Source organism: Myotis myotis, unplaced genomic scaffold (genome assembly GCF_014108235.1).
Source record: "Myotis myotis isolate mMyoMyo1 unplaced genomic scaffold, mMyoMyo1.p scaffold_m19_p_7, whole genome shotgun sequence".
NCBI lineage: Eukaryota > Metazoa > Chordata > Mammalia > Chiroptera > Vespertilionidae > Myotis > Myotis myotis.
The window spans coordinates 12,838,265-12,850,510 of NW_023416379.1; the positions used below are offsets into that span (position 1 = coordinate 12,838,265).

Consider the following 12,246-nt stretch of genomic DNA (forward strand, 5'->3'; position numbering starts at 1 on the left):
GGTTGAGTAAAATATTTACTCCATTCACACTTCAATTTTTTTCCAGTGCCCCACCAGCAGCACAGCGGAAGTGGTCTGTGGCAGACGGGAATTCCTGGAGAAAGAGGGAAGGGTGGTATGGAGAAACACCCAGGGCTTAAAAAGAGACTGAAAGCCCCATTTACCTGGCATTACCTTCCATTATGACTGGGTGAGTGGGAAGAAAGGGGACAGTCCAGGCACCCTTAGGCACTTCAAGTTCCCTCTGCCTCCCAATGCATGACTGAGAAACAACAAAGCATCCTTTGCACAGAACTGTTTGTCCCTTAAGTCTCAATAGAGGAGGCTGTACACAAGTTCCATTTAAACTAAGTGCTACCATCCTTCTTGTCCACTTGCAATAAATAAATGCCTTTGATTTGGTCAAGTGACTGCATGACGGGCATAGGCAGAGCGGTCTGCAGCTCGGTGGGAGGATTAAAAGATCCAGAAGAAGCCAAGGGCCCATCTTCTGGTGGGAGGATAATGCTGCCTTTTGTCTTTGTCCGGGAATGCCTTCAGGGACAGGGCGAGGTCACCAGGTGCTCAAAATAAAATCACTTTGGCTGAAGCCACCAGAATGGCTTTAGGAAAATGGCTCTCCTTTTTAACAGTTACCCTAAAGTCCTTAATTAAAAATGCTACTTTCTCCTCCCACTATATTAAAACGGCACAAAGTTTGCTTTCTAGTTCTAATGGATAAAATGATAATAATAATAATTATTAATGATGATGATGATGCAAGGGGGAAAAAGGACATTGTAAACTCTTTTTGGGTAATCAGTGGCTGGAATTAGCTACATTCCATAAGCAGCAACATACTGCTTAGATGGAAGTGAAAATGTTGGGTAACAAGTAAATTAGTGATAGAAACAACAACCCGCCCTCGCCATAGAGCATCGGCCTGCGGACTGAAGGGTCCCGGGTTTGATTCTGGTCAGGGCACATGCCCGGGTTGCAAGGAGTCAGCCGATCAATGATTCTCTCACCACTGATGTTTCTATCTCTCTCCCTTTCTCCTTTCCTCTCTGAAATCAATAAAAATATATTAAAAAACAAACAAACAAACAAACAAAAAACCCCTCTCCCTTTCCATGGATGTTTGGAGCTGGCTGCCTCACTAAGCAGCTGCTTTAAGAATGTGAACAGCTCCGATGGCTGGTTCAGTCATTTCTTGTATTATGATAGTTCTCAAAGTGTAATCCTGGGACCACCAGCAGCAGCCTCTCCATCAACTAGGATCTGGTTTGAAATGCAAATTATGGAGCCAGGTCCAAAACCCTATGAATCCGAAACTCTGAGGGTGGGCAATATGAGTTTTCACAAGCTCTCCAGACAATCCTCATATACTCTAAAGTTTGAGAACCACTGTTCTATTAAAGTTGGGCATTATCCAACCAATTTTCTAATATTCTATATTTCAATAGGTTCACAATCAGTGGGCAGGGGAAAGTTTCCAAAGTTAACGGAGAGGAGAAATGAAACTATCCTCAGGATATAAATACTAGACATAGAGCAGTGATCCTCAACCCCAGCTGAATATTGGAATGCCCTGAGGAGGCTTATAAAAATGCCAGGAACTACCTCAAAACCAATTGAAACAGATTGGGGGGAGGGAGGCAGCAATGATAAATATGCTTTTTAATGCCCTAGTTATTCTAAAGCACTGGGGAGGTGGAGCATCACTGACAGAAAGTAAGAAGCCACAGTAGTCAGACCCTTGATAGAAGTAGGACAGCCTAGGAACAAGGAAATAGAATGTGAAGGTTTACAGCAGTGCTTCCCAGCGTGGGGCACACGTCCCACACGGGGGCAATTTGATTTTTAAGGGGGCGCAATTCGAGAATGAGTTATCAATAGTGAAGTTTTTGCTTTTCTTATGGTTCTAGGGGCCTCATATACAGTATGTAAATATATGTTGTGACATATTTATGCATTTCAGTTCTCTATTATATGTTTTGAAACTTTATTTGCTATTTTTTCTTATCACTTCATATTATTATTATTTTTTTAAACAATTTCTTTGAGAGAACCAAGATGGCGGCATAGGTTAACGCCGGAGTTTGCTGCTTTGAACAACTACTTCAAAAGTGAAACCAAAAAACGGAAGGGACATCACCCAGAACCACAGGAACGCTGGCTGAGTGGAAGTCCTACAACTAGGAGGAAAGAGAAACGCATACGGACACTCAGAGGAGGCGCAGTGCTGAAGTCAAACTCTGAGGTGCGGAGTGCGCGGAGCGGGCTGGCGGCGGAGGGCGCGGTTGGCGTTTTCAATAGGGAGGGAGGCGCAGACTCTGAGCTCCAGATCCGGGCGAGTCTTTAGGGACCCAGACTCAAACGGGAGAAGCGGGGCTGTCTGGCTTCGGTCAGAGCGAGTGCACCTTTCTCTCTGAGCTTTGCAGCGGGTGCTGGGACCCAGAGAGGCAGAGCCCCTGGGGACAGGACTGAGAGCCGCCATAACTGCTCTCTCCGGCCCACCCTGTTGATCCTGTGCGACCCGCCCCGCCCAAGCCCTGCACACAGGCATTTGCCGGATAGCCTCAGGCAAAGGCTAGATTAGCACCTCCCTAGAGGACAGAAGTTCTCTCACTGCAGACACAGCTGATTCTCATAGCCACTTGGCCGGGACGTCAAACCCTCCCTGGAATTAGCTACAACAATCAAGATTTAACTATAAGACTGCGAACAAAGACCACGAGGGGGTGCACCAAGGAAGCATAACAAAATGCGGAGACAAAGAAACAGGACAAAATTGTCAATGGAAGATATAGAGTTCAGAACCACACTTTTAAGGTCTCTCAAGAACTGTTTAGAAGCCGCCGATAAACTTAATGAGATCTACAAGAAAACTAATGAGACCCTCGATCTTATATTGGGGAACCAACTAGAAATTAAGCATACACGGACTGAAATAACGAATATTATACAGACTCCCGACAGCAGACCAGAGGAGCGCAAGAATCAAGTCAATGATTTGAAATGCGAGGAAGCAAAAAACACCCAACCGGAAAAGCAAAATGAAAAAAGAATCCAAAAATGCGAGGATAGTGTAAGGAGCCTCTGGGACAGCTTCAAGCGTACCAACATCAGAATTATAGGGGTGCCAGAAGATGAGAGAGACCAAGATATTGAAAACCTATTTGAAGAAATAATGACAGAAAACTTCCCCCATCTGGTGAAAGAAATGGACTTACAGGTCCAAGAAGCGCGGAGAACCCCAAACAAAAGGAATCCAAAGAGGACCACACCAAGACACATCATAATTAAAATGCCAAGAGCAAAAGATAAAGAGAGAATCTTAAAAACAGCAAGAGAAAGAAACTCAGTTACCTACAAGGGAATACCCATACAACTGTCAGCTGATTTCTCAACAGAAACTTTGCAGGCCAGAAGGGAGTGGCAAGAAATATTCAAAGTGATGAATACCAAGAACCTACAACCAAGATTACTTTATCCAGCAAAGCTATCATTCAGAATTGAAGGCCAGATAAAGAGCTTCACAGATAAGGAAAAGCTAAAGGAGTTCATCACCACCAAACCAGGATTATATGAAATGCTGAAAGGTATCCTTTAAGAAGAGGAAGAGGAAGAAAAAGGTAAAGATACAAATTATGAACAACAAATATGCATCTATCAACAAGTGAATCTAAGAATCAAGTGAATAAATAATCTGATGAACAGAATGAACTGTTGATTATAATAGAATCAGGGACATAGAAAGGGAATGGACTGACTATTCCTGGGGGGGAAAGGGGTGTGGGAGATGCGGGAAGAGACTGGACAAAAATCGTGCACCTATGGAAGAGGACAGTGGGTGGGGAGTGAGGGTGAAGGGTGGGGCAGGAACTGGGAGGAGGGGAGTTATGGGGGGAAAAAAAAGAGGAACAAATGTAATAATCTGAACAATAAAGATTTAATTAAAAAAAAAAAAAACAATTTCTTAGTGATTTCTTCCTCAGTACCTAAACTGTCCTTTCATTCTTTTATTTTTCTCTTTCATGGATGCCATGTTCTTTGGAAGCTTGTGTAGACCAAGTTAATGGTCTTTTAGGCGTCCTCCACGTGAATAGGAGTTCACTTTTCGAATAATAAGAATTATATGTCACGGCGGGGGGGGCAAGAGGCATCAGGATTTTAGAGATGCTTAGGTGGGGCATGGCCATAAAAAGGTTGGGAACCTCTGGTTTTCAGCAAGGACGCATACACCTTTCCAGAGACTGTTTGTACCATATTAATTACTAGCTAGCATGCAGGACTTGGAACAAAAATTACATTTTATTGCCTTACACTCTTCTTAAATCTTATGGATTAAAGAGTTCTTATTTTGAGAGAAGATAATTCAACAATAAATATAATTCTGGAGAGGAAATTGCTTTGACTCTGTAGATTAATCCCAAATAACTTAAAACATAAGGAATGTTTGAGCATGGAGTCACAACTATCCCACACGGAGACATTCTCTCCATCTTCCCAGGTATTTCTACCAGTATCCTCTTCCATCCCGGCCTGAGAAAACGGGACTTGAGCTTGAGAATGGATTAGAAGCACCGAGTGGCTTAAAAACTGAAGACTACCATAAAAAGGCATCAGAACGAAGTTAAGTTTTAGCTATGTTATTTTATCGTATACCACATTTCATAATAACATTTCAGAACAAGAGCATGAATTAATAATTCCAATTTACATTTACTTCATGGCATTTGCAATGATTAATCTTCTAGATATTAATTCATTAGATTTCCAATAAAATCTTATGAGATCATCAGGACAGATACTATTGTTATTGTTATTTTAGTTTTACTTATGAGAAGACAAACTCAGTTATGTGAATTATCCAAGGCTAAGAGCTAAATTGACAATATTAATAAATGGCAGCTTTAATAAGGGTAATAATATTCTAATGCCTAATATTAATAACTGTGCATATCAGTATTAAAACCTTAAAGTGTGGTTATTACTGTTTCCAGAAGAGTTTAAGTGGCCAAATGAATAAAAGTAGATAAAAGAGGGTAACCCAATATAACAAAATATCCAATCAGAAAAAATAAAACCATAAAACTGGTTAGCTTAAAATACTTGGTAAGTCTGTAACTTCTTTTTAACTTTTCTAGAGTTCGTAGAACTTTAAATGTAACAGACCCGCAGCACATGTAATCTATACTAATAAAAGGGTAATATGCTCATTAGACCGGATTGACCAGATGTCTTCCGGACACCTTCTGGACAAAGCCGCAGTGGCTGCGAGGGCCGAGCAGGGCTGGTGGCTGGCAATGGCAGCAGCAGCGGGGTGATGGGGCGGCGCCTTCCCCTGATTGGCCCGGTTGCTTCCCACAAAGGGAGGCCAGACTGCAGCTTAGGCCCACTCATGGGGAGTGGGCCTAAGCTGTCAGTAGGACATCCCCTGAGGGCTCCCGGACTGGGAGAGGGGCCAGGCTAGGCCAAGGGACACCCCTCCCCCCCACCCCAGTGCACGATTTTCATGCACTGGGCCTCTAGTAAAGATAAAACTGTAAGATGTGGCTCTGATTTTCTGCTCAGTGTATATCACTGCTACAGAACACTTTTTAGGGTAACTAAGGGCTATTTTACCTCTTAGAATATTAGCAAGTCATTAAAAAACTTTGATCTGCTCATATTCAGGAAATTTGCTTCTTGATATTTTTTTACATAATTATTATGATGTAAGAATCTGAAATCAGCTACTTCAAAAAATGGTTGGCAAATTTAATGATCGGAAATTTATATTTCAACTGTCAAGTAAAAACACAAGAAGATATGTTATAAAATATTTAACCTAATCAGATTGTCTTTCAGAGTTTGTGTTTATTTAATATGTAAGCATTTTACAACACTAAAGTACTAAGAAACCCAATAAAGGGGCTAGTGCCTTTTGTCACAATATATATAGTACATGCTTCACAAGGGATAATCTTTCACTATTAGAAAACATTAAGTTATGTACTATTCTTAATTAAGGCCCCATTTCAGTTAAAGTAAAGCAATTTGCAACTTAATTATCATAATACAAACTGCAATGTAATTAATGACAGAGTATGCATTTGCATTGGATAATGAGAGTAGTCAGCGAATAAAACTTCACACAGCAGGAAATAAACACAGGTGACAGAGTTGTACCGAATTCATCACCTTGCTGACTAATGAGAGCCAGAATGCAGATCAGTCATTCCCCAGAACATTCCTTGATACGTGCAGTAAACGCACATGCTGCAGACAGTTCTGCTAACCTAATATAACCACCAGGAGAGTGTCAGTTCAGAACAACCCACAAAGACAAACAAGTGATAAAACGGCACATAGCTAAAACGAACTCATTTATCAAGAAAGACAGAATAATTATTAGGAATGCCCAGAAGGTATGCCCTGTGATAGAAATGAATAATGGGAACAGTATCTATATTATTTGAAATTAAGCACACATTTTAGGAAACTTAAAATATAGTAAGTTTACTCTACCCGGGCTTGAATTATATATATATATATATGAAAATGGTGGGATACTTCATTTTACAAACCACAGAGGTGCTTTTTCTTCTTTAGGTTGAAAGGAAAAAATGAACATGGCCTCTTGCTAATCGTAACAAGATCAGACATCAAATTTTGACGTTTACACATTAGAGAAATTGAGTTCTACCCAAATCTAATCGGTTAAAAGGCAATCCTTTTCGTTTAGCAGAGGTGTTATGTAAGTTATGCATTGTCATTCTACTGTTGTGCTGGTGAAGCAAGCACGTCCGTCCGCCCAATCAGGTGCTGCATATACCACCATGGTGTTTGTTCTGTTTGTTCCATCAAATTACCACCTGCTATTAAATCACAATTCCGACTAATTTACAACTTAATACAGCAGCTCTTGAATGTGTTACAGATGTAGCAGAAGAGATCATTATAAAATACTTTTTTTTTTCTGAACAGATTTTGGGACAGAGTTCCTAATGTAGAATATGAGTAAATTATTTAGGTTCTCAGCTATTCTCAGTTTGCACAAGTACTGAAATCCAATTTGGCTTATTGGTGTTTTGGCTCCAAATGCATAAACCTCCCCAATTCAAAATACTGCTTGCTTTAAATTCAATTCAGTGAGATTGTATTCTCTCTCCTTGGCACAGACTATCTTACATTTGTCAATTACATAAGCAAATGTATAATATAGCATATAAAATATATATATTGTGCTTTAAGAATCATGCTGTAAATACCTAGAGGGAGAGACCATATCTGTTTTCTTTTTTAATAAAATGAGGAGAAGAGGGCAATCTTCCCAGGACCTGACATAAAACCTTCACCAGAGCAAGGTCTCAAATACATGCTTATTTATTCATTTTTTACAAAGAAAAGTAAAGAAACCAATTATCTTTAGGCAATAACCTGAATGCTAGAGAGATGTGAATAGATAATACCAACAGGTTCACAGTTTTGTGAACAGACAGTTGTTGGCAAAGAGCAGCATCCGTAACTATTTTCAGAATTGAGAGGGAAGAGCCGAATTATATTATAGATGGCATATTCTGTGCCTCTCCCATCATTATTATTGCCAAGAGTTTCAAAGCCAGTCAACAGTGAACACACAGCTATTCTAAACAGCATCCTCAAGCACTTTTTTCCTCTTGGGCATACACTCCCTTATTCTGGGAGAGTAATTAAGAAAATGTGCTTGTGCCAGACATGTTTTTTCTTCTCTTCTTTGAAGCTTCTCCTGGTGACAGCTTTCAAAAACATAGCAAAGAGGCTCCATGGTAGCTGTCCCTTATCCCCTGGCCCAAACTGTAAACATACACAGATTCGGATAAAACAGCATATATGTCTAGGTTGACATCAAAAGTGTATCCTGAAATGTAATTATTGCAGATAAATATGAAATGTTTTCTTCCAAATCAGCGTCACAGCTGGAAGGCGAGGGGACTCAATGGGTGGATTTGGTTGGGCAAAGGGATTGGAGGAATTTTAGTGAAATGATATTACTAATAATTTTGCCAAGGCTTATTGTGTACATCTGGGCAAGTCACTGCTATTTAGTAAGTGGAATTGAGAGTGGATAAAATCTATAATAAAAAATTCATACAGGATGCCAGGAAGAAATTAAAAGTTTGCCTATCAGCTGTCAAACAGTTACCTGATTTCCTCTAGTTTAACTTGAAAACATTAGACAACACATAAGTGAAATGGCACATTATTTTTCACCACATCCAATTTTTCTATAATCTTTGAAATTGAATAATAACATCCATATAAAACACTGTAAATGCAAAATAAGGTGTTAAGAAAAACTTGAATGCCCCATTTAATGAATTTTCAAGAAGCACAGATAGGAAAGATCGTAGAAGATTCAGTATTTAATAGTTTCTAGAAGCATTCCTTTATGCACCAAAAAATATCTCCACTGTACACTAAGGACAGATTTCCTAAGGAAAAATCCTCTAGCTGTTAGGAATAAACACTAAGTAAAGTTAAGTATGCTTTAAAATAATCCAATTTCTTATGCTTATTTCAAGAGAGGCTAGAACTAATTAAATGATATCAGCACCTTACAATAATTGACTGATTTTTGCAAAGATATAGGCCCACATGTCTCTCTATTAGCTTTAGTAGCCTTTTATCTAATTTCATTACCTTCCAGGAAACAACAAGAACTATTTCTGTGAAATCCTAGGGTAGAGGGTTGGAGTGATCAATCACTCCAGTCTTTTAAACCTGGGGTCCTTGGGTCGTAAGTAAGGCACGGTTTTGCTTTTGGAAACTGTAAAAATATGTGTACTCAGGAATATGCAGTTTTTGAGGAGAGGGCCATGTTTCAGCAGAATTTCAAAGTGGCCTGTGAACCTGAAAATTTTCACAAAAGAACAAATAAAGTAGCCTAACTTCCAGTTTACAAATAAGCCTGGAGAGTGGAAATGATTGCTCTGAAGACAAACCTACAGCACCTATAAAATACCTAGAACCAGGTCTCTTGATAACCAATTAGCTCAGTGTACTGTTCTGCCCCTATCATTTTTCTCAGAACTACCAGGTAGGGGAAAATGTGTTAAATGTGCACAGTGTGTTTGTAACCAGATCTTACTTCAGGGAATACAGTAGTTTCTAGGTCAGAATAGTGTCTATAAATCCAAAGGCTGAAGATGTGGAAGGTAATATAGGTGGTCTACGTGAGTTAAAAAAAAACTCCAATAAATGCCATGCTGCCTCTAAGCCAAGCTCATTGCCACAGCCTTGAGACCTGTGGCAGCATATGCTTTGGTCTTCAAGATCAAAGAGAAAGAAAGCCTTCGGCCCCTTAAATGGGGACACAGATCCTGAGATATCACATGTACTAGAGAACTACCTCATTTATTAACATGGGCCAGCCATGTGGTCTCTTCGCACCTCACTGCCTCAGCATCACTGCCCCTGGACGCCCCCTTCCCCGACGATGATAGACATAATCATTTCAAGGCATACATATATAACACACAAATGAAAATACTGCATGACATTTAACTGATGATTTTTCATAATTAATTTTAGGAAAGAATGTCATAAAGTAAATTATGAAGAAGAAATCTCTATTAATCCTGCCAAACCACCCTGTACAGTTTCTTGGCATTTATAAAATAAGAAAGCTGTTTAATTAATGCCTGTATATCATGTGTGCATAAACATCAAAGTACATATTCTAGTCCTACCATTTATATATAGCATGGTATCAGGCAAATGACTTAATCTGTCTGTGACTCGAGTTCCTTGTTATTAAAATGGAGATAACATCAGTACTGACATTATGGGATTGTTGTGAGCATTAAATGTGGTAGTATGTACAAAATGTCTATAACAAAGCTTTATATTTTATGATTTTATAAACAGTTCTCATCATCATTATCATTACCTTTCTTATCATTACTAAGAGGCACATATGTGATTAATTACTTATGGGGAAGAAGGAGTTAAGAAGAAAGCTTAAGATAAAATTGTTTATTAACGAAATGCTCAAGCTATCGTGAAAATTCAAGCTATTCCCTGGGAGAACACCAGGCAGTCTTCAGCCCAGGCTTTTCTTGGGGCCATATTCCCATGGACTTGTCACACCAGTGTTCTCCACCCAAGTGCGATGCGAGGGTTGGTTTGATCTGGGTCAGTGGAGCAGGTCCCCTCCCTCCTGTACCTGTGGGTGGGGCAGCCTCAGGTGCTCCCAGTCTCATTGCATGGGAGATCTGATTAGTCCAAGTGTCCTACCTCTCAAATGTTTTCATGACAGTTTTAAAGATAATGGGGTGCTCTTGGAATCTATGGAGACAGTTTTTCGGATGCAATGCCACCATGAGAATGAAAACCTCAAATCATGCCTGGCTTGGATGACTCTGTTGGGGTCATGCTATCCCATGACAAGGACCCATCTGAGGCCATGGAACACTGACAAATTAGTAACTTCCAACACAAGGACAGATGCCAAGACTCCCAATGATGGAAGAGGCTGACATCATACAAGTAATTATCCATCCACTGTCTATTTCAACTTAAAATATGTTGTCAAAAATGAAGAGTTTTACCTTTTTAAATTCAGCAATGCCCAAGGTATTCCAGAGGGAGTATGAAATGCTGGTAGCAATTTTACCCCAAGTTCCACTGCTTTCTCTCGAAATATCTGAAAAGTTAAAGAGTCAAATAAGCTACGGTTGTAAGCAAAACAAAATGCACTATACTGCTATCTCTCATCTAGCACTTTTCTACTTTAAAATTTTCTACATACGAAAAAAATTAAAATTTTCTGAAATTAAAAGAATTCCCAAATAAATATAATTATCTAGGAAAGCTAGAATGGTCCAAGGGCCATGTGTGCTGTAGGACATTTATTCCAATTTTGCTTGCACATTAGAATCACATGGGAGTTTTAAATAATATGGATGTCTGGATTGCACTCCTGAGATTCTGGTTTGGAGCTTCCAGATCAGAATAGTTTAAAGCATCACAGGTGATGTCAGGTGATCCTAATGTGCAAGCCAGGAGGAGAACCACTGTTACTGGTGGATAAGTAGTGGACTAAAAATCAGGATATCTGGTCCTTTTCTCTCCTCACGTATTTATGAGATCACAGTGAAAGAAGACCAGGGGGATGGAGGTAGTAAAGGTTAAGGGGACCCAATATATGGTGACGGAAGGTGATCTGACTTTGAGTGGTGGGAACACAATGCAATATACAGATGATGTATCATAGAAATGTACATTTGAAACCTATGTGATCTTATTAATCAATGTCACTCCAATAAAATTAATAAAAAAAATAAAAATAACACCCACAAAAAATAGTTATAAAAAGACATATTATTATAAGTAATCGATATGTCTGTCCTCTTAGCCTTCGACAGTTTGAATTTCCTCTAATGGCAAGTGTAAGTGAAAGATACAAAGTTAAATTAGGTACAGATTCTACCCAGGATTTGGTAAAGAAGATAATAGATGCAAAATACATATCTAGAACACAGATACACGGGAGCTGGAGATAAAATTGTCTAGGAGTTCAGAAGGCTGAACTCCATGAAGGTTGTATGCAGCACGCACGCGGGGCTAATAATGCCAGAGACTGGGGTGAGGATGGGAAGTGGAGGGGGCATCCCTGAAGGCATTGGTCTAAACACAGGCAGAGGTGAGTGGGGACCTGCAGGAGAAATGGAACAGGCCAGTAAAGGGGAATGCTGCTAATAAGGTCAGGCACACACAGACAGCGTTGGCCTGAACTATGGAAGGTCATAAGTGAAAGGCTAGGAATTTTATTCTGTTAAAATGGAAAAATATTGACAGTTTTTGAGCAGCCAATTCGCTGGAGAAAATCATGCTTTAGGAAGATTAACTGGTTGACATCCACTCGTAGTTCTGGTCCAAAGAAAAGCACAGAGTTAATTTACTCGTTGGAGGAAGCACTGCTCCAGCTGTGGCAGCAGGCAGGTGCCTTCCCCCTTCTCCTGGTCACATGGTGTGCTGAGCGTGGGAGGCTGGGAACTACACACTTTCCTTTTGCCTCTTTTTTCAAACAAGGGAGATTCGAGAAAGGCTGGGGGAGCCCTGAAAAGCATGGAGAATAGAAGCAAGTCCTCTCCCAGCCAATGGGAAAGCATGAATGAAAGCACTGTCAAAGCAGCCAGTATGGCCTGGCCGGCGTGGCTCAGTGGTTGAGCATCGGCCTATGAACCAGGAGGCCACGGTTAGATTCCCGGTCAGGGCATATGCCTGATTTGCAGG

The 12,246-nt window shown here is 40.1% G+C and overlaps 1 protein-coding gene across 4 annotated transcripts in view; it reads right to left on the reverse strand.

Annotated features, from left to right (window-relative positions):
- The window catches only part of MAN1A1 (mannosidase alpha class 1A member 1), a 154,346-nt gene that overhangs the window by 50,397 nt on the left and 91,703 nt on the right, over positions 1-12,246 (reverse strand). For all 4 annotated transcript variants that reach the window (XM_036318139.1, XM_036318141.1, XM_036318140.1 and 1 more), the window contains one exon: positions 10,560-10,654. In XM_036318139.1, the coding sequence (XP_036174032.1) occupies positions 10,560-10,654 (95 nt within the window). The remainder of the gene's footprint in view (positions 1-10,559; positions 10,655-12,246) is intronic.